The sequence below is a fragment of the Ovis aries genome, chromosome 7, assembly GCF_016772045.2.
Source record: "Ovis aries strain OAR_USU_Benz2616 breed Rambouillet chromosome 7, ARS-UI_Ramb_v3.0, whole genome shotgun sequence".
Classification (NCBI taxonomy): Eukaryota; Metazoa; Chordata; class Mammalia; order Artiodactyla; family Bovidae; genus Ovis; species Ovis aries.
In genome coordinates, this window is record NC_056060.1 from 74,297,393 (window position 1) to 74,319,251 (window position 21,859).

The window sequence follows — 21,859 nt, forward strand, 5'->3', positions numbered from 1 at the left end:
AACAAAGTTACATACAATTTCACTATATATTACAACTGAGAAATACACTCTATTTTTATATGTTTATCTTGTATCCTGTGACCTTCCTGAACCAACATATCAGTCCTAGGGTTGTTTTTGTAGATTCCTTGGGCTCTCTGACATAGATAATCATTTTGTCCACAAATAAAGACAATTTCATGGCACCCAAGATAGAGGCTTCCTTGTTACTGTTTGAGGGTGGGCCCTCTCACTTTCCACAAGGTCTCCACTGCTACCTCCCTGGGTCCTCCTTTCAGCTCCCTATGTAGCCGTCCCTGACATCATGAGTGAGTGTGTGTGTATGTCACTGCTCAGCAGGAATGAAAGCTCTACTTGGCCTTCTTTTTCCTGGCTGGGGGAGAGGGGCTCCTGTTACTACCTGGAGATGGTGGTGATCTAGGTTCTACACTTGAGCTTTGCTGGTACAGGAGGGGGGTTGGGCCACGTGTTTTCTAAGGTATTTTGCTCCAGCGGATATTTCCTAAAAGCTTTCTGTTTTGCTGTGTCCTATTCCTGGCTCTTTGGTTGAAGAGAAAAGGCTTTTTTGGTCTGTACACGTGGCTATTGCCAGGTTCTGACTTCTCCAGCACACACTCTGGGATATGCAAGGGAAAAGGAAAAGTCAGGGAACTCATCACCAGGCTGGCTTCAGGAGCTGATACCCCCAGCCATTCTCCCTCCTTGATCTCCTCACTTTTTAGTTTTCTTAAGTCGGTTTTGTAGGTGATGTCCAGGGTTCTTAGTTGTACTTAATGGGAGTAAGGAAAATTATGTTCACTGCATATTCCCAGAAATGGAAGGCCTGTCCCCCATGGGGATATAATTTTTAGTTTTTTATTCATGAGAAATCACTATTTTCAAGTTTTATATAATCATTAAAGATGCTTGTTTAAGCTTAGTAAATTGAGTGGAAACGTTAGAATTGCATTACTCAACACTCAAATTTTATTTTGTAGTTTAAAATCCTTGGCCTTTTGATAGTGTTTCACCTTATAAGTTAGAATTTATGTGGGGGTTGAAATCATGAAAGATTACACTAGAAGTCATATTATTGATGTTTCAGCGCTTTTGTCTATTTTAATCAGATGAGCACTTAGGTTCTTCAAAATCACAAAAATGGTTCCTATTGGAGCAGTCTAGGAGCTGTCATTTTTCATACCACTGAATAGAGGTGACTTTTTTGATAGAATATAATTTCATTTGACTAAAAACATAGTTTTAGACTATTATAAATATTTCATCATGCAGAGTGGGACAAGGCTGTAGGATTATTATTAAACCAGAAGTTTAGGATTCTAATAATTTTTCATTGAGAAAGTGGAACAATAAGTCTTACCAGTTTGTGTCAGTATATCAAAACATATTTCATATCACTTTTACAGATTGAAGTTGTTAAAGAAGAATTTAGTGAACACTTAGAAGTTGTAGACAGGATTAACCAGATCTGCAAAAATCTGCAGTTTCATCTAAATAAAATGAGAACCTTTGAAGAGCCTCCTTTTGAGAAAGAAGCTAATATTATTGTGGATAGATGGCTTGATGTAAGTGATAATTTGATTGACTAGAAATTTTGCTTTATACCAATTGAATTGATCTTTTCTTTTGCATCTTTAATGTTTTTATCTAATTACAGAATTCAAAAGTGCTTATTATAAAAAAATGTTCAAATAATATAAAATTTATGACTTAGGATTTAACTTTACCCCAGGGTTAGGTACTACTAAGAAATGGGTCTATACTCTTTTAGATCTACAAGTACATACTCAACTTATTTAAAATAAACTAGTTAATATATTACTCATCCATGCAAGTTATTGATGTTCAGCTTTGTATTTATTTACTAATTTTTGGTTGAGTAGTAATGATATTTTATGAATCACAAATTAAGAGTTTGTATATTTTGAGCTGGATTTTTGAAAGCTTTTATTATTGTGGTTTAAAAACGAGGAATACTATTTCTTTCAGTTGCTTATAAACTGCAGCAAATCACCTAAGTTATTTTTGTAGAATAATGAACTATATGGTATATTAAAGTAAAATTTTTGTTGATAAATAAAACAAATAATTTAGCAAGTAAAGGTAGTCTAAAATTTTATCTTAAAGTTGTGTTTGACTGAAACAGTTGTTCTTATACTTTTCACCATTCAATGTATTATTTTTATTTTTAAATTATGGTAGATAAATGAGAAGACAGAGGACTACTATGAAAATCTTGGTCGAGCTCTAGCTTTATGGGACAAACTTTTTTACTTAAAAAATGAAATTGATGAGTGGACTGAAAAGGTCCTTCAAAAATTGGAATTACATCAGCTGACTGAAGAGGAAACAAAAAAACTGAAGGTAATTGGACAGAAATAGAACATATACCCTTTTTATAGACATTGGCATTTTACTATCAAGTTTGCTTTCTTGAAGAGGGATAGAGAAAGCACAAAGAAACCCTTTATTTCTTTCATTATTCCTCAAAGGATACCTGCATTCCATTGTCTTCTTTGTGGTAATCCAGGAAGATGTTAGTAGGTATTAATGTGGGTTCATAGACAACCTGGAGGTTCATAGATAGAAGTGACCTCGGGGATGGGTCAAATGTGTGGCAGCTTGAAGCAGGATCTTAGTTCTCTGGCTAGGAATGAACCTGTGCTATAGTAGTGAGAGCGCTATATCTTAATTATTAGACCACCAGCAACTAGTGACTAGAAGCTACACTCTGCTCTTGGGTTTTTTGGAAAAGAATTTCAACAAGGAGACATAAAATAGTGAAACAGGTAGCTGTCTCTTTATTAAGAAAAAAGTATATAGGCACATGGATGGGCTGAGAGGAAGAGAGTCACGCAGTTATATGTGGTTCAATGTAATATAAAAATGTATGTATGAATGCATGATGACTTTACAATATACCAAGTCTGATGCTTTAAATCTTTTTTTCTCTAATTTTGATCATTTTATTCACTTTCAAGTTCACATATCCATTTTTATACTTTTGGGAAACACTTTCCAAATGTGTTATTGCCAGAGTGTTTCACTCAGTTATAACATATGCCTGACTCATGAAGATACTTAGTTTTGTATCTCCCAGGACTCTGTCAAAAATCAAGTGATTGGTGAAAATTCAAAGCTCTTTTAGTTGGTAAATATTTTCAGTAGCAATCACAGGTACCAGAAAATAAGGTATAAAATAAAAATATATTTTCTATTGGCATTGTGTGTTTTAGGAAGAGTTACAAGTCCATGAACAAAAACCTTCAGAATTTTCTAAAAGAGTGGCTAAAATACAATTCCTGCTTCAAAGCAGTGAAATACCTCTTGAATTACAGGTAAGAGAATTTTTGTTTAAAAGTTGCAATTAAAAATGCTCTCTATCCTCTATAGTAATATTTATAAACCAAAATTCTATAACTTAAACCTAAAATAAAACAGGGTCATTATTTGATTCACCTTTGTTCGTGTCCAACGAAATTTTTAACAGCATAATTTTTTATATTTGTTCCAATTTAGAATGAGTAATTTTTTGCATTGTTTTATTCTCAGTTCACTTATTTCATGGACCTTTTGTGTGGAAGGGGAGATGTTACTGTGCTCCCATGAAAAGTAACAAGGGTTTCCTCATAAATGTTCTTGGGCATGGGATGGAGTAATATGGCTCAATGATTCCAGATTTATTAGCTGCTAGACAGGGAAACAGAGAGATTGCCCCAATTGTGATTTTCTGTTGTATGGAGAGATTTGTTATACTTTTACTTAAATAAAAATGCAAAAGTGCTTGAACATGAGCTCTGGGGTCAGACTTTCTGGGGGAAGGCCTTGCTCTACCTTTGTGGTCTTGGGCAATTTGCTTATCCTTCTCAAGCCTGAATTTTGTATATAAAATACTTACCATGATTCTGTGTACATAATAAACAGTAAATGCTAGCCATTTACTTTTTTATATATGTTTTAATATTATTTTCCAATAAGCACCATGGTATGCTAAATAAAACTTGTTTCAAGGGGAAGAATTCCCTTACTCTCTTAGAAAAAAATTAGAATATCAATTTCAGTTTTTCATGTTACTTTTTTTTTAACGGCAATATTTAAACTGTTGTATCATCATGTAGAACAAGGGAAAAATCAGAAAGAGAGAGGTGATTTCACATTGAAATGAACAAAGTTTCAACTCATTCTTCAGCAATGTAGTTGTCTTAAAATCTAGGTAAATCAAATCCATGACAGTACTTCACGTGTTTCATAATTTCAGGTGATGGAGTCTTCTATTTTGAACAAGATAGAACATGTGAAAATGCGTTTAACAGGGGGATCCAACTGTGGTGCAATCAGTGGCAGCACAGCCGAGCTAAGGGAGGATCTCGACCAGGCCAAGACCCAGATTGGAATGACTGAGTCTCTCTTAAATGCCTTGTCGCCTTCCGACAGCTTGGAGATCTTTACTAAACTAGAGGTACTTCCTAGCTACTTCTCTTCTGTGGCTCAGATTTATTTTCACACTTATTTATGGTGGTCTTATCCTTTTGAAATTAATTCAAATAATTATTTTTAAAAATGAAAGCTTGGGGAGAATAGTCAGAAAAACAATTTGTGTATGTTTCACCTTTTAACTGGAGAAGGAAATGGCAACCCTCTCCAGTATTCTTGCCTGAAGAATACCATGGGCAGAGGACCCTGGTGGGCTGTAGTCCATATTAAATATCAAATAATTATTGCCCACAAAGGAATTAAAAGGTGAGTGAGTTAGTGAAAGTTGCTGAGTTGTGCCTGACTCTCTGATCCCATGGCTTGTAGTTCACCAGGGTCCTCTGTCCATTGAATTTTTCAGGCAAGAACACTGGAGTAGGTTGCCATTTCCTTCTCTAGTTAAAAGGTGAAACTGTAAAATACATTTATTGGGGCTCCCCTGCTGGCTCAGATGGTAAAGAATCTGACTACAACGTAGGAGACCTGGGTTCAGTCCCTGGGTTGGGAAGATCCCCTGGAGAAGGGAATGGCTTCCTGTCTGGAGAATCCCATGGACAGAGGAGCCTGGTAGGCTATAGTTCATGGGGTCACGAAAGTCAGACTCAACTGAGTAACTAAACACATACATTTATTATCTAAGAGAAAGCAGATCCACCCAGTAAAAAATTATCTAGGTTTTAATAGAAACAATGGATACCTAATATTCTGTGTATAAACTGAGCCCGTTTTAAGTATTGGTTGTTTGTTTATATATTTAGGAGATTCAACAACAAATTCTACAGCAGAAGCACAATATGATATTACTTGAGAATCAAATAGGTTGTCTGACTCCTGAACTCTCTGAATTAAAAAAGCAATATGAAAGTGTCAGTGATTTATTTAATACCAAAAAAAGTGTTTTGCAAGATCACTTTTCTAAGTTGCTGAATGGTGAGTGCAATGCTTCCTTACTGTTTCTGGGAATATTGAAAAGTGAATAGGTACTGTGAACACAAGGGCTAATTAATCTAAGCTTCATTTAGAAATGATGGTTGCACAGAGCCTATTTAAGGAAATAATAGTCAGATAAATCTTTTGGGAGCAAACACTCACTGATATATGCTTATTATAAAAGACATACCTTTTGTTCAAGTCCCAGATCTTTATTTCATGAAGGAGAGGCACCTGGGTCCTAGTGTTTGACCTGCTCACTGTGGTCAGAGTCTGGGGACATGCCTGTGAGCAGGCTGCCCTGTAGGTTTCTGTGTGTGTCTTGTATGATTGGAAAGGAGGTTTGGTATAGGAAATATGCCACAATTACTGTATAGGTTCTTTTAACCCTCAAAATTAGGTTTTAGTTTGTTATCATTTCACAGTGACTTGTATCTATGGCATGGGGAGCAAGTTTCAGAATCTCTTAATTTAACAAGGTAGGTGACGCTGTCTTAGAATAAATACAGCTTCCTTTGTTTTTTCCTACAGATCAGTGCAAGAACTTTAATGACTGGTTTGGCAGCATTAAAATGAACCTTAAGGAGTGTTTTGAACCATCAGAAACAAAAAAGCGTGTGGAACAAAAACTACAAAAACTTTCTGTAAGAAGACATATATAAATTTCATTCAAAATTTATCAAAATTAAAATACTGGAGGCAGAACTGTATATAAGTAGATAGATAATAGTTATTTTGACTTAGTAATTTCCCTACATAAAGGTAATATTTACAAAAAAAATCTGACCTTTTCTCAAATATTTTGACACTCTATGTTTACTGGATAAAGTTGGAAGTGACTTAAACAGAAAATAGTTTTCACAACTTTTCTAAGAAACTATTTAACTTTAATGTTTTCTGGTTAATTCAGTTGTGTTAAAATCATATTTGATCAAAAAAATAAAGACTTTACCCAATTTGGCTCCACTCAATTTCCAGTAAGAGATTGCTTGACTTTTTATAGAATCTTTTCCCAGCCATATTTTTTCTAAAAATTTTAATTGAACTTTAATACACTGCTGATGGGAGTGGAGTGGAAGGTAGCCTGAGATAAGAGGCATTAATAGGGCATTTAAAATGTGTATGGCACCCTCAATTCTTGATCACTTTATGGTAGATTATCAAGTATTTTAGGTGGTAAGTTATACTCTCCAACTTATTTATGGCATTAAATGTTCCCAGTATATTCCTTGCTTTGATGATAACCATTCTTTTTTTTTTAAATTTTTTTATTATTTTACTTTACAGTACTGTATTGGTTTTGCCATACATTGACATGAATCTACCACAGGTGTACATGAGTTCCCAAACCTGAACCCTCCTCCCACCACCCTCCCCATATCATCTCTCTGGGTTATCCCAGTGCACCAGCCCCAAGCATCCTGTATCCTGTATCAAACCTAGACTAGTTATTCGTTTCTTACATGATAGTGTACATGTTTCAGTGCCATAGTTCTGGAAGTTTTGGCCACAGCAATCAGAGCAGAAAAGGAAATAAAAGGAATAAAATTGGAAAAGAAGTAAAACTCTTACTGTTTGCAGATGACATGATCCTCTACATAGAAAACCCTAAAGACTCCACCAGAAAATTACTAGAGCTAATCAATGAATATAGTAAAGTTGCGGGATATAAAATCAACACACAGAAATCCCTTACATTCCTATACACTAATAATGAGAAAGTAGAAAAAGAAATTAAGGAAACAATTCCATTCACCATTGCAATGAAAAGAATAGAATACTTGGGAATATATCTACCTAAAGAAACTAAAGACCTATATATAGAAAACTATAAAACACTGATGAAAGAAATCAAAGAGGACACTAATAGATGGAGAAATATACCATGTTCATGGATCAGAAGAATCAGTATAGTGAAAATGAGTATACTACCCAAAGCAATCTACAGATTCAATGCAATCCCTATCAAGCTACCAGCGGTATTTTTCACAGAGCTAGAACAAATAGTTTCACAATTTGTATGGAAATACAAAAAACCTCGAATAGCCAAAGGAATCTTGAGAAAGAAGAATGGAACTGGAGGAATCAACCTACCTGACTTCAGGCTCTACTACAAAGCCACAATCATCAAGACAGTATGGTACTGGCACAAAGACAGAAATATAGATCAATGGAACAAAATAGAAAGCCCAGAGATAAATCCACATACCTATGGACACCTTATCTTCAACAAAGGAGGCAAGAATATACAATGGATTAAAGACAATCTCTTTAACAAGTGGTGCTGGGAAAACTGGTCAACCACTTGTAAAAGAATGAAACTAGAACACTTTCTAACACCATACACAAAAATAAACTCAAAATGGATTAAAGATTTAAACGTAAGACCAGAAACTATAAAACTCCTAGAGGAGAACATAGGCAAAACACTCTCTGACATAAATCACAGCAGGATCCTCTATGATAACCATTCTTTATCAACAGAATCATTTTTCTTCTCTTTTTTTCCATTTAGAGTTCAAACTTTTTTCTTTTCTTTAAATTTGCTCATACCATGGATCTCAGCAATTGATACTCAAACCTTGAAACCCAGACATTGAAATAAAATTCTGATTTTGACAAAGTTGAGTAGAAAATAGGCTGCCTGGTTTTATATATTGGTTGCCAGAAAGGCTCAAATATTTAGGAGAAGTTAAACAGAATGTGGCTTTCCTGGTCTGACTCCCACTGACCCACATGGTGGCATCATTTTGCTTGATGTGATTCCTGGAAAGTCAGATGCAAACACCAATGTACACACACAGTCTAGAACTAATATGAATCATCTTTTGATCATTTGCCATTGGAGTTAGCCTTATCTCTGTAGCTCTTCTTTTACAGAGGAAGTTATGAAGATGGCTTGTCTGTGTACTATCTTGGAAAAGTATCACTGAGGTGTCAGGGACCCTACTGAGGCTTGCCTGTAGGATATAATTCACTTTTTGTCTTTCTTAAGGATTTCTTGACTCTTGAAGGAAGGGGCAGTGAAATACAGCAAGTGGGAACTGTACTGAATCATGTGAAAAAACATCTGCCCAAAGCACCTGTTAAGAAGCTTAACAGTTGGATCGTAAGTCAAGAAGTTGAATTAGAAAAAATGGAGTCCATATGCCAGGCACGAGCAAAGGAGCTTGATGAATGCTTGCAGCAGCTACTGAGGTAGGAAATAAAGGTGATCTTTCATAGTAAACTTACTATGAAAGTTTACTTATGTAAAATCTTTATATGTACTCTGCCTCAGTTCAGCTAGCAGTGGGATATATATACACATGAATTTCAAAAATAAAATATGTACTTTCAAACCCATTTGACACTGGGGATACAGAGGTTTGGAGAATTCTTCAAATTATGACAAAGGTTCAGGGGAGAGCCCCCAAATATTTTCTGTTTCTTATTGTTTATGATATATCTCATGCTCATGCTCATCGCTAAGTCGTGTTCGACTCTTTGTGACCCCAGGAACTATAGCCCGCCAGGCTCCTCTGTCCATGGAATTCTCCAGGCATGAGTACTAGAGTGTGTTACCATTTTCTCCTCTAGGGGACCTTCCCAACCCAGGGATCAAACCCAAGTCTCCTGCATCGGCAGGCGGATTCTTTACCACTCAGCTGCCTGGGAAGCTTATGATATATATTTATGGCTTATTAGAATTCCACTATAATACATGCTATTATTATTCAGATTTTAATGTTATAATTTTGTTTCTAAATTTGTTATTTATAAAGAATAATAAAAAAATGTAAAAAACCTGGTTGGCTTACAAGATTTGTGCCAACGTTTTCTTCAGATAGACACTTTTTGCTGATTTCATATTTTAACATGTGTGATGTTGTTTTAGACTCCAGAATGACCACAGAAACCTGAGTAAGTGGTTGACTAATCAAGAAGAAATATGGAAAGAAATGGAAGGAACACAAGAGAAAACCGAGCTATTTTGCCAAGCTCTAGCTAGAAAGAGGTATAGCTGATCTTGCACAAAATGTGTTTCTTGGGGATATGGTTTCTGAAGGTGCGTCATGGCTCTTATAATCTTTCAATGATATTTGGAATTTACAGGGAACAGTTCGAATCAATGGCCCAGTTGAACAACTCTGTGAAGCAATATGGGATTACTGAGGAAGAAGAAATAGTAACGGAATCAACACATTTGGTTGATAGATACCAGACATTATTGAGACAAATATGTGAAACTGACAAAGAGGATAAGTTACCTCCTGACGAGGACCAGAGTTTTAATGATCTTGCACATGATGTAATTCATTGGATAACAGGGATTAAAGAATCCCTTATGGTTTTGAATTCATCTGAAGGCAAAATGCCACTTGAGGAAAGAATCCATAAAATAAAGGTATAACTGTGGAAACTAAATGTCAGAGGTCAGGATGAACTCCAATTTTAAAAAGATTTAGAGGAAAATTGCAAAGATTTGTTTGTTAATGGAAAATAGGATCAGTGTGGATTGGGTGAGAAATTCAGATGACTGAGCTTACAAAAGAGAAGGGCTGTGATGGATCTAAAATTATTTTGATGCATATAGAAAGGAAAGGTATATCCTGTCTTTGTGAGAGCAGTGCCCAGTTATTATCCATCTTCCCTGAGTGCAGATATGAAATAAAGACTATAAATTAGATCTGCAGCAGGTAGGAGTTTGCTAGGATGTTAAACAAATGAATGTCAGTATGTCAGAGGCATTGGCAATGTGAAAGTCAGGGCTGGAGAGGGGCTCATTTTCAGAGTGGATATTGTACGGTTCCTAAAGGGCATTAGATCCTGAGTGGGTTGAGTGTTTCCTGGTTTATCAGATACTAAGTGTGGAGGAAGATAATGGTCAAGTTTCAAGGGTTAGTTTGACGTACAAAAGTAGTCAGAATTGTTTGGGATCACATCTGAAAGGTTTTCTAGAGAAGGTGAATCTGAAGTAGTGTTTCCAAGAAGAGAAGAACTTGATTGTTTAGGGCAAAAGAGGAAAATCAAAGTACAGGGAATGAAAATTAATTATGTTGTGCTGGAGAAATAGGAGCTGGCCTGTGACACAGTGCATTTTCCTATAAAAAGCTGGAAACCCACTCTTAGGTGTATAAAGATGTCTTGTTCAGGTTGTTACCCCAACTTTTTATTTATAAATAATGATGCAGGTTGGAAGGAGGATTTGCCAGGGATTTTTTTTTACATAATTTCTTTGAGTGCAATTGAGAATGGAGAGGAGAGTAGGTAATGTGACAGATGTTTACTGAGAAGCAGTTCTATACAATGTGAAGGATATCGTTGTACTTGGGGCATATGTAAAAGTGAAAGGGAAATTTTGGAATCTACTCTACAGTTAGACTCTCTGAATGATGTTTATAAGTAAAAAGATATCATATGTAATCCCTAAGTAGTATGAATGAGATTTTAAGATCATTTTTATTTAATTTAGGAAATCATTTTACTAAAACCTGAAGGGGATGCTAAAATACAGGCCATCATGAGCCAGGCTGAGAGCAGCAAGGCTCCAGTGGTTCCAAAGACCCTCACTGATATCAAGAACCAGTGGGACAACACACTCCATTTGGCCAACACATATCTAAGGTAAAGGGCATGCCTTCACCATTTTCCTAATTTTTCATTGCACAGTGAAGCCATAACAAGTATGTTTTGTCTACCTTCTGGATGTAGATATAATATATCTGTTGGAGAGAAAGTAATGTCAGGGACAACCACAGTGTTGAGGCAGAAACACAGACTAGTTCTCTGGATCAGATATGAAACACGCTGTCATCACTCCCTGTTTACTCTGACTGGTGCATCAACCCACCATTGGTAACAAATTAACACTGTCTATCATTTCACTTTCAATAAAGTCCTTCTGTACCAAACCTCCTGCCCCCAGACAACCTCAGGGTTTACATTACTATAGGATAATTTATGCTTTTAAATATATATGCTATGAGAAACATTTATAAATGTCTGAATTAAGTGCACATAATTCTGGTGAAAATTCTTAACTCCTTTCACATCAAATCATGATACATTTAATGTTCAGTGGAAACGTAAATTTCATATTTTTATAAGGAAGCAGTCAGATCAAAATTAAAATCAAGCTGTAGGAAACAGAAGCTAGTTAGTTGGCCGATATACTGCATGCTTATTTGTTTTACTTAAATGAAAAAGAAAAACATAGAATAATTATATTTAAACATAATAAAAACTGGACTAGTTTGAAATCTAAATTATTAAGCATTTGTCCTCAGATCAAATTATATAATGGAAACAATAGTTTTTTAAAGACATACTGCAACTAATTTTTATCTTGATTTCTGAGTTAAACTTAGGGCCATGTAGAATGTTACAATGCCAAAGAAGTCTCTGGGAATAATGTACAGTAGTGTTATTTTAATGCTTTTTATAATAATGCATGTTGTATTATATGATGCAAAATGCTGTTTTGTTTTGCTGTGTCATTTCACTTATAAATTATTTTGTAAAATTTAGCCATCAGGAAAAGCTTCTACTAGAAGGCGAGAAGTATTTGCAAAGTAAGGAGGATCTGAGATTAATGCTCACAGAACTAAAAAAGAAACAAGAAGTGGGCTTTGCTCTGCAACCTGGTTTGCAGGAGAAGAAAGCTCAATTAAAAATTTATAAGAAGTTCCTCCAGAAAGCGAAGGATTTGACATTCTTACTAGAGGAGTTAAAATCTCAAGGAAATTACCTCTTAGAGTGCACTAAAAATCCCAACTTTAGTGAAGAACCGTGGCTGGAAATCAAGCATCTACATGAGAGTCTTCTTCAACAACTGCAGGTGAAATACTCGAAACAAAACTTTAAGTGATTGTCCTCAGTATGCTTGATTATGTACTATTTGTGTATGGAAACATTTTTTGGTTCTTTTGGAAAATCTAAAGCTTTTAAAATTGATCATTTTTAGATACAAATGCTAGCTCCACAAAATGGAAGAATCAATTTGGTCAGTTTTGCTAGAGAAATGTAGTGTGTATTACTTGATGAACTTGAGAACTTTCATCAAAGTTCTCCTCTTCAGGGATTGGAAGGTTTAAAATTTTTTTCCAGGCCCTCAGCAGTGAAAATGTGGAGTCCTAACCACTGGACTGCCAGGGAATTCCCTTAGGCATTTTTATGTAAGTGATAGTGTCAAAATTGTCCATGCAGCATCCATCTATCCATCCATCAGTCTATCATTGCATTCATCCATCTATCCATCCACACATCCATCCATCATCTATTGTGATAGTTGTACCCATTATTCTATACAAACTTTATCAGGTTTCTCCCTTTAGTCTTTCCACATGATCTACAATAAAAGAATTAAGAAGTAAAATGTCATTTTGTCATGAAGCATAGTATTATCGTAAGAGAATTATTTATATTCTTTGCACACTGAAAGTTGAATTCAGTGTAAGTATTGCCTGGATTAGAAATCTCACTTATACAGATAGCAGGAATTGTGCAGAGGTGAAGATTATGCTCACTTGGCTGTAAGTTATTTAATTGCTGCTTTTCTGATCAGGTGTGGTCACCTTATTTTCTTACTCCAGGAAGAGAACTTGAAAGTGGTTTTACTCTTGAGTTAGGATTACTTTTTCCCAACTTTGGGGTTTGATTCTTAGGAAAGGAATCTGAGGTTAGGTTGATTTCACATAGTCTCATTTCTGAGAAGGATAATTGAGGGGGCTGCTTTATTATGGATGTTTGTGATTTGGTGATATAATTTGTAGCCATTTCATTTTGTAAACCTCTGACAAGTTGTTTTCGGGAGTGAAATGAAGGCAAAGAAATGTGGGGTGGGGAACAAAGAAATATCTAAACACTAAAAATTTTACTAAAGAACTCTGGATGATTTATGATCTTATTTCTACTTCAAGATGAACCCTCATAAAATAAATATTTATGAACAATTTAATTATATTCTGAGTGAGATAATTCAGAGATCTAATTCATACATTGTCAATGTTTTATTTTTAGGATTCTGTGCAGAAACTAGAAGGTCATGTTCAAGAACACGACTCTTACCAGCTTTGCGTCACAGACCTAAACACTGCATTGGACTGTATCGCTAAGGAATTTGTCTGTTTTTCTGATAGGCCTGTGGATGAAAGAGCAGTTGAGGAAAAACTGCAGAAACTGCAGGTATTAAGCAATATCCAGAAATGATAGGCATTAAAAAAAAATAAATATTAACCACAACTTGACAAATTAGTGTCCTTGATCAGAAATTCAAATGCTGAAAGAAAAGAAATTAAAAAAGAAAAAGAAATTAAGATGCTGAAAATGCTATTCAGATGACTATTGGATAAAGTCCTATCTGGTCGTGAAAAGTGGGAATGTTCTTCATTAGTGAGCAAATCCATTTATAATTTGAGTTGGACAGTACTCAGCCCTCTGGACCCTCAGAGGTAATTCCAGTCATGACCAGTCAGCAGCTGCTGGAGATCTCTGTCTTAGAAAAAAAAGCAGTGATTCCAGGAGATAACTGGGTGATCAAATGGTGCACCTAATGCAATAAGGCCGAAGGGGAAATGGTTCAATTTTGCAGTCTTCATCACGGGTGGATGGGAGTTGTGTAATTTTCACCTTATTTATTTTCATACTCGTGGACTACCTTAGAGTTCTCTGCAGATGGAGAGTTTTTAAAATTCCCACCCTCACCACTTCAACAACCCCTCACCTTACACAGTAAGCATTGCAGCTCTTTACCCGCATTCTCAAAACACATTCCTTGGAAGCTCACTGTTTGCACAGCCAACAAATGCAGTGTTCTCTGGAAGGAAATAGCAAAGCATGTTCTTTTCTATGCTGCTTTCACAGTCCTTTGGAGATTGCATGGGGTGAGTGTGAGTCTCAGGAAGCACTAGTGCCTTGAGTTTGGGAATTTCTGATCTCTTCTTTTTAGGAACTTGGGAATCAAGCAAGACCCCCCCTTTCAGAATAGCTTGACACTGTCACAAGGATACCTCCCTCTCCCTCTTTTTTCGGCCACGTGGCATGCGGGATTGTAGTTTTCAGACCAGGGATTGATCCTGAGCCCCCCTGCGGTGGAAACGCAGAGTCTTAACCACTGGACCACCAGGGAAATCCTACCTCCCTTTTTAACAGTGATAATTTGACAAATGTTGAGGGTCATCATGTCCAAGCCCCTGTTTGGGTGCCTCAGATACTGAGAAAAGTAGAAGACATGAGCTATAGTTGGAAGGAATCTCAGAAACTATCAAGTTCAGATTCCTCATTTTATATATGATGAGCTAAATGACAGAGTGGGGGCTACTGCTTGGGTCTTCTGACCCCACTAGACTTCTGTACTTGAGTGTCTCATAGTTATTTGTGGTTCAGCATGTCCAGAAAATAACTTGTCATGTCCTTCCTTTTTTCCATATCCCAACTCCTTCCAGTGAGCCTGCTTCTTCTCCTCTGATTCTGGATATCTACACCATCTCTCTAGGCTGTGGGTCAGAAACCTGGATATCCTTTCTTAGGCTGCCCAGCCTAGAGAGACATCAAGAGTTGTCTCTTTCATCTCTGGGTTATCTCTACAATTGGTCCCTCTGTTGTTACCCCCATGACCGCTGCTTTAGAGCAGACCCTCATCTCACAGATGCCTGTGTATGTTAGATGTCTGAATAGGCTCCCTGCCTGCAGTGTCACCTCGCTGGTGCAACTTGCCCATGGCCACCTTGTATCTATCCAAAATGCAATCTGGAACTCCCTTCTTCCAGCTGAAAAGGTTTCAATGACCTGAGCATATCTGTTAGCATACATCTTTCCACACTCTATTACAATTGTCTGTTTACTTCTGTGTCACTCTCACTAGGCTATAGGATTGTGAAGGGACTATATTTTACTCATCTATGTAATTTCAAAACTTGACCATATTACTCGCGTGAATGAATGAATACTTATTGTGTAGTCCATTAGAACAGTGAGTAATAAATACAGCATAGTTCACCTAGTAACTTTTAGACTTATTCTGTTTCAGTAGTAACATCTGTACCTGCTATAGTTTATCAAATTCCTTTTGAATCTGGAGATCTCAAATTAGCCTCATTCATTTAAGCATTTAGTAAGTATTGATTGAGTTCCTGCTATATTTAAAATATTGCATTTGATTGATTTAAGCTTTGCTCTGAATTTTAAATGTTAGCACTAGATTCATATAAGCACATACTAAATTATGTTATTCTTTTTAGAGCCTTGCACAAAGTAGGCACTTATTATTTAGTGTTTTGGTTGTGTTTGATTTTAATATTATTTATATATTAATTAGTATCTTGAACAAAATATATACTCAACAAATGTGTTGGCCATTTCCTATGTTCTAGGAATGGGTTGTGAACATTTTCTTCATTACTTTTTATAAATGTAATCTTATAAAGTCTTCTAGTATCTTACAAAATCTGTTGGGGAATTTGATCTGGGTCACTACATTAGTTTAAATTTTGCCCAAAGTTTCTTCTTTGTGATATGGGTTGATATGTTTCTTACAAAGCTTCCCACTAGTAAAGTAGAATACTCTATAATTTACAAAAGTCGACTAACTCTTGTGATAATTGAACAGTGATACTTTTGTGACAGTCTTTTCTCTGCTCACAGGACCTAGAGAATAGTCTCCATTTACAAGATGGCACATTAGAGAAGATTTTAACTTTAGCAAAATCTGTCAAGCAAAATACATCTTCAGCAGGACAGAAGATTATAAAAGATGATATAAAATCACTGAAGTGTAAACAAAAAGATTTGGAAAATAGACTTGAATCCGCTAAGCAGGAGATGGAAAACTGTCTCAATAGCATTCTCAAATCAAAATGCTCAACAGAAAAGAAAGCAAAGTTTCCTCTGCCAGGCAGAGAGGAGCAGGTCACTTCTGATGTACAGGAGTCCACTCAGGACTCAGCTGTAGTGGAAAAGTTGGAGGAAGACTGGGAAATCAATAAGGTTGGTACTTGTGATTGCAGCTCTGAGACATTATGTCTGCGAATGAAGAGGTGTTGTTGGGCTCTGAAGAGAGGGTCGTAAATCAAGCCTCCTGATTTCATAATTAAACCCTCAATGTGCTGGCTATTTATGATGCTCACTTGTAAAAAGAGCCCTTAGAAAACTGTCCAGGATTTCAGCAGTGAAATATTACTGTTCATCTGTTAGAAATGTCAGTCATCAATTTAGGTTTATTATTCTCTCTGATATGTAATCAGATACAGTTTCTTGGGTCAAGAGCTCAAAAGCAAATTAGAGAAGGCAAAAGAAAATGTGCCTTACCCATTTTCTTAGGGAAAAAAAAATCTAACAGCTCTATTTTGGTGGGTCTTTTTTTTCTTGTTGATTTCATAATGAAATCAGAGACTGTATGGAAGGATAGCTGCCTTTCTTTATCTTCTTGCATTAACCCTATACTGCAAATGTATTTTTAACTGTTGTCAGGTCATTTAGTGTGAGAATAATGACATTCAGGCTTCTGATCTTCCTGGGGAGAAGAAAGAAGAATATCATTTTATTTTCTTTCTAAACATCCAAATGAGTATATTTCCCTGTGGCTTTTAAAGTGCTTTCTCATAGGTGAGAGATTGAAATGGAAAAGGCACAAAGAGCCATCCAATAAACTACACTTGAAAGAGTCTCCCTGTTTGGCAGCCTCTTGCAGTCCAGGGTCCATTGGGACAACAGTGAAAGTTAGCCCTTTCATTGTCAGCACTTTACAGAATGTGTGATACACGGGGATGAAGAGAATCTGTACTTCTGTTGTCTTCCAAGAGCAGAAATACATGGAGGGACTTCCCTGTGCTGGTCTAGTGGTTAAGAATCCACCTGCCAGTGCAGGGGAGCACGGTTTCAATCCCTAGTCTGGGAAGATCTCACATACCTTGGGGTAACAGCCCATGCACCACAACCACTGAGCCGGTGCTCTAGAGCTGGCGAGCTGCAACTACTGAGCCCAGGACTGCAGCTATTGAAGCCCTCTTGCCCTAGGGCCTGTGCTCCGCAAGAAGAGAAGCCTCTACAATGAGAAGCCTGCCCAGCACACCAAGAGAGGAGCCACCCCTGCTTCCACAGCTAGAGAAGTCCCACGTGCAGCAGCAAAGACCCAGTGCAGCCAGAAAAAGGGAGAAGAAATGCATGGAGGACTAGAGGAGCCAGATAGGGTTTCCTAAAATGTGAAACAAGGTCAAATGCCAATGGAACATGTCTCTAACATGAAATCCCACATGTTGGATCAAGCTAACAAAGTATGTCTTAAAAGCTTAGGGCCCTGTGATGAGACTCTTGAAGTTGTATCTGTAAAAGGAACTTTCTTAATGGTATTTAAAGAGCTGTAAAAAGTAAAAATACTTAAGTACTTTTCTATCCTAATACGTGACATTGATAACTGGATTTGCTTAATAACTCTAAGTTTAGCTTCTCAGACCCATGTTGGCTGTAAACTACCCGAATTCAGTAGAGTATATTGAAAACTAAAGATCACAACCCAATAATAAAAATTTTTGTTTATTAAGCTTTTACTCATTCTTGAATGATGAGCTATTGATAATTTATGCTACTTCATTAGAATGCTTTTTTTTTTTCTTTAGGGGCAGATGAAGGGACTTAAGTCTTCAAATAAGTTTCACAAGCCTGTACTAGAGGAAGCTAGTTTTAGTTTCCAGTAACACTTTTAACACCTTTTTCCCCTTTCTACTGTAACATGAATCTTTTCTTTTTTTAATATGGAAAGGCATTTTATTTCAAATATAACAGTGTGTACATGTCAATTCCAAACTCCCAGTCCATCCCTACCCTCAGTCCTGTCCACCTGGTAACCATAAGTTCATTCTCTACGTCTGTGAGTCTATTTCTGTTCTGTAGATAAATTCATTTGTTTCATTTTATTTTAGAGTCCACATATAAATGATATATGGTTTTATCTTTCCCTGTCTAGTTACTTTATTTAGTATGACAGTCTCCAGGTCTATCTATAATGCTGCAAATAGCATTATTTCATTCGTTTTTAAAAATTTATTTTAATTAGAGGCTAATTACTTTACAATATTGTAGTGATTTTTGCCATATATTGGCATGAATCAGCCATGGGTGTACATGTGTTCCCCATCCTGACCCTCCCTCCCCATCCCATCCCTCAGGGTCATCCAAGTGCACCAACCCTGAGCACCCTGTCTCATGCATCGAACCTGGACTGGCGATCTGTTTCACATATGATAATATACATGTTTCAATACTATTCTCTCAAATCATCCCACCCTCGCCTTCTCCCACAGAGCCCAAAAGACTGTTCTTTACATCTGTGTCTCTTTTGCTGTCTCCCATATAGGGTCATCGTTTCCATCTTTCTAAATTCCGTATATATGCGTTGGTATATGCGTTGGTGTTTTTCTTTCTAACTTACTTTACTCTGTATAATAGGCTCCAATTTCATCCACCTCATTAGAACAGATTCAAATGTATTCTTTTTAATGACTGAGTAATATTCCTTTGTGTATATGTACCGCAGCTCTCTTATCTGTTCATCTGCCAATGGACATCTAGGTTGCTTCCATGTCCTGGCTATTATAAACATGAACATTGGGGTACACGTGTCTCTTTCAATTCTGGTTTCCTCGGTGTGTATGCCCAGCAGTGGGATTGCTGGGTCATATGGCAGGTCTATTTCCAGTTTTTTTAAGGAACCTCCACACTGTTCTCCATAGTGGCTGTACTAGTTTGCATTCCCACCAACAGTGTAAGAGGGTTCCCTTTTCTCCACACCCTCTCCAGCATTTATTGTTTGTAGATTTTTGGATAGCAGCCATTCTGACTGGCGTGAGATGGTACCTCATTGTGGTACCTCAATGATTTGCGTTTCTCTAATAATGAATGATGTTGAACATCTTTTCATGTATTTGTTAGCCATCTGTATGTCTTCTTTGGAGAAATGTCTGTTTAATTCTTTGGCCCATTTTTTGATTGTTTCGTTTATTTTTCTGGAACTGAGCTGCAGGAGTTGCTTGTATTTTTTGAGATTAATTCTTTGTCAGTTGCCTCATTTGCTCTTATTTTCTCCTACTCTGAAGGCTGTCTTTTCACCTTGCTTATAGTTTCCTTCGTTGTGCAAAAGCTTTTAAGTTTAGTTAGGTCCCATTTGTTTATTTTTGCTTTTATTTCCATTACTCTGGGAGGTGGGTCATAGAGGATCCTGCTGTGTCAGAGAGTGTTTTGCCTGTGTTTTCCTCTAGGAGTTTTATAGTTTCTGGTCTTACGTTTAGATCTTTAATCCATTCTGAGTTTATTTTTGTGTAAGGTGTTAGAAAGTGTTCTAGTTTCATTCTTTTTAATGGTTGGGTAAATTAAAAGATGCTTGCTCCTTGGAAGAAAAGCTATGACCAACCTAGACAGCATATTAAAAAGTAGAGACGTTACTTTGCTGACAAAGGTCTGTCTAGTCAAAGCTATGGTTTTTCCAGCAATCATGTATGGATGTGAGAGTTGGACCACAAAGAAAGCTGAGTGCTGAAGAATTGATGCTTTTGAACTGTGGTGTTGGAGAAGAATCTTGAGAGTCCCTTGGCCAGCACAGAGATCAAACCAGTCAATCCTAAAGGAAATCAGTCCTGAATATTCATTAGAAGGATTGAGACTGAATCTGAAGCTCCAGTACTTTGGCCACCTGATGTGAAGAACTGACTCATTGGAAAAGACCCTGATGCTGGGAAAGATTGAGGGCAGGAGGAGAAGGGGATGATAGAAGATGAGACAGTTGGATGGCATCACTGACTAGATGGACATGAGTTTGAGCAAGCTCCCGGAGTTGATGATGGACAGGGAAGCCTGGCATGCTTCAGTCCATGGCGTCACAAAGAATCAGACACAACTGAGCAACTGAACTGAACATTCCATTGTGTATATGTAACACCTCTTTTTTATAAAAAAAAATTTTATTGGAACTTTTGGCCACCTGATATAAAGAGCCAATTCTTTGGGAAAGACCCAGATATTGGGAAAGACTGAATGCAAAAGAAAAAGGGGGTGACAGAGATGAGATGGTTAGATAACATCACCGAGTCAGTGGACATGAATTTGAGCAAACGCCAGCAGATAGTGGAGCCTGATGTGCTATAGTCCATGGGGTCACGAAGAGTTGGACACAGCTTAGTAACAGAACAACAAATCTGAATTTTGTAATATTTTCTTAGCCTCAATAAAGACATGTGGACTTCCTTATAGCTCAGTTGGTAAAGAATCTGCCTGCAATGCAAGAGACACCGGTTCAATTCCTGGGTCGGGAAGATCTGCTAGAGAAGGGATAGGCTACACACTCCAGTATTCTTAGGCTTCCCTTGTGGCTCAGCTGGTAAAGAATCTGCCTGCAATGTGGGAGACCCTGGGTTTGATCCCTGGATTGGGAAGATGCCCTGCAGAAGGGAAAGACTACCCAATCCAGTATTCTGGCCTGGAGAATTCCATGGACTAGTCCATGGGGTTGCAAAGAGTCAGACATGACTGACTGACTTTCACTCACTCACTCACTCACTCACTCAAGGGATATTTTAGATCCAGACCTTTGGCTGACTTTTTCTTTAATATCAAAAATGTTAATGCAGGCTTAGAGGCACAAGAAGTTACAAAATGCAGTCTGAAGGGTGTGGGTGCTTATGATCCAAGATCATACTGTATATTTTTACAGAGGTGAATTTCTAAAATTTTTTAAATATGAAAATACAAAACTGCCTTCCATCTCCCCCTTACTATATAATTTAAGTGGGGTTACAGATTAGGATATGATAAAAAGTGAGGTCTGAGTAATCTCTTAGGATTCTAGATAAAAAGGAAATACAGGGTAACTGATACATTCTTCTCTTATTATTTTTCTAAAAACTCATAAAGCAACATTATAGCTTAACCCATATTGAATGATCTTCTTGTCCCTTCCTTCCCAAATGTCAACCTTCATGGCATAATTGCGCCTAAGAAAACCAAAACACCTTTTGTCTGTGATTGTTTGTTGAATTTCTTTGTCATTGGGTATAATTTCAGTATGTCTGAATCATTTTTTGTTCTTTTTAACATTTTCTGAGTGTTTATAATTTCCATATTTAAATTAACATGGATGATCATAGACATAAAACATGTGAGGCATCCAGCTGTAGCTGAGTGACCAGAAACTCAGGGAAGTCAGTACTAGAATGAAGAGGTAGAAAGAGAGTTCATTCCTGGGGTAAATGATGTTTATTTCTGGTGTTGGTTATCCTAGTAAGTCAGTAGAAAAATTTTTGTCTTGGAACAGGTAGTTAGGTCATGTGTCAACTCTGTCTTCCAAGTGTATTACTTTGCTTTCTAGCCACTATGCAAATCTTGGTTCTTGCTCTAGAAGTATTATTCTCAATCCAAGATTTATTTCTATACAGGAGTGACTTACATGGTATAAATGGTATTAACATCTAGGAGCAGCATGCATTTGAGGACA

At 36.9% G+C, this 21,859-nt stretch overlaps 1 protein-coding gene across 8 annotated transcripts in view; it reads left to right on the forward strand.

The window, feature by feature from the left end:
• SYNE2 (spectrin repeat containing nuclear envelope protein 2) overlaps window positions 1-21,859 on the forward strand; it is a 323,976-nt gene that overhangs the window by 142,394 nt on the left and 159,723 nt on the right. For all 8 annotated transcript variants that reach the window (XM_060418145.1, XM_042252596.1, XM_015097110.3 and 5 more), the window contains 13 exons: window positions 1,404-1,562; window positions 2,200-2,361; window positions 3,234-3,335; window positions 4,256-4,456; window positions 5,229-5,400; window positions 5,932-6,044; window positions 8,396-8,598; window positions 9,278-9,397; window positions 9,496-9,787; window positions 10,856-11,007; window positions 11,911-12,220; window positions 13,402-13,566; window positions 16,024-16,365. In XM_060418145.1, coding sequence (XP_060274128.1) covers window positions 1,404-1,562; window positions 2,200-2,361; window positions 3,234-3,335; window positions 4,256-4,456; window positions 5,229-5,400; window positions 5,932-6,044; window positions 8,396-8,598; window positions 9,278-9,397; window positions 9,496-9,787; window positions 10,856-11,007; window positions 11,911-12,220; window positions 13,402-13,566; window positions 16,024-16,365 — 2,493 coding nt within the window. The remainder of the gene's footprint in view (window positions 1-1,403; window positions 1,563-2,199; window positions 2,362-3,233; window positions 3,336-4,255; window positions 4,457-5,228; window positions 5,401-5,931; window positions 6,045-8,395; window positions 8,599-9,277; window positions 9,398-9,495; window positions 9,788-10,855; window positions 11,008-11,910; window positions 12,221-13,401; window positions 13,567-16,023; window positions 16,366-21,859) is intronic.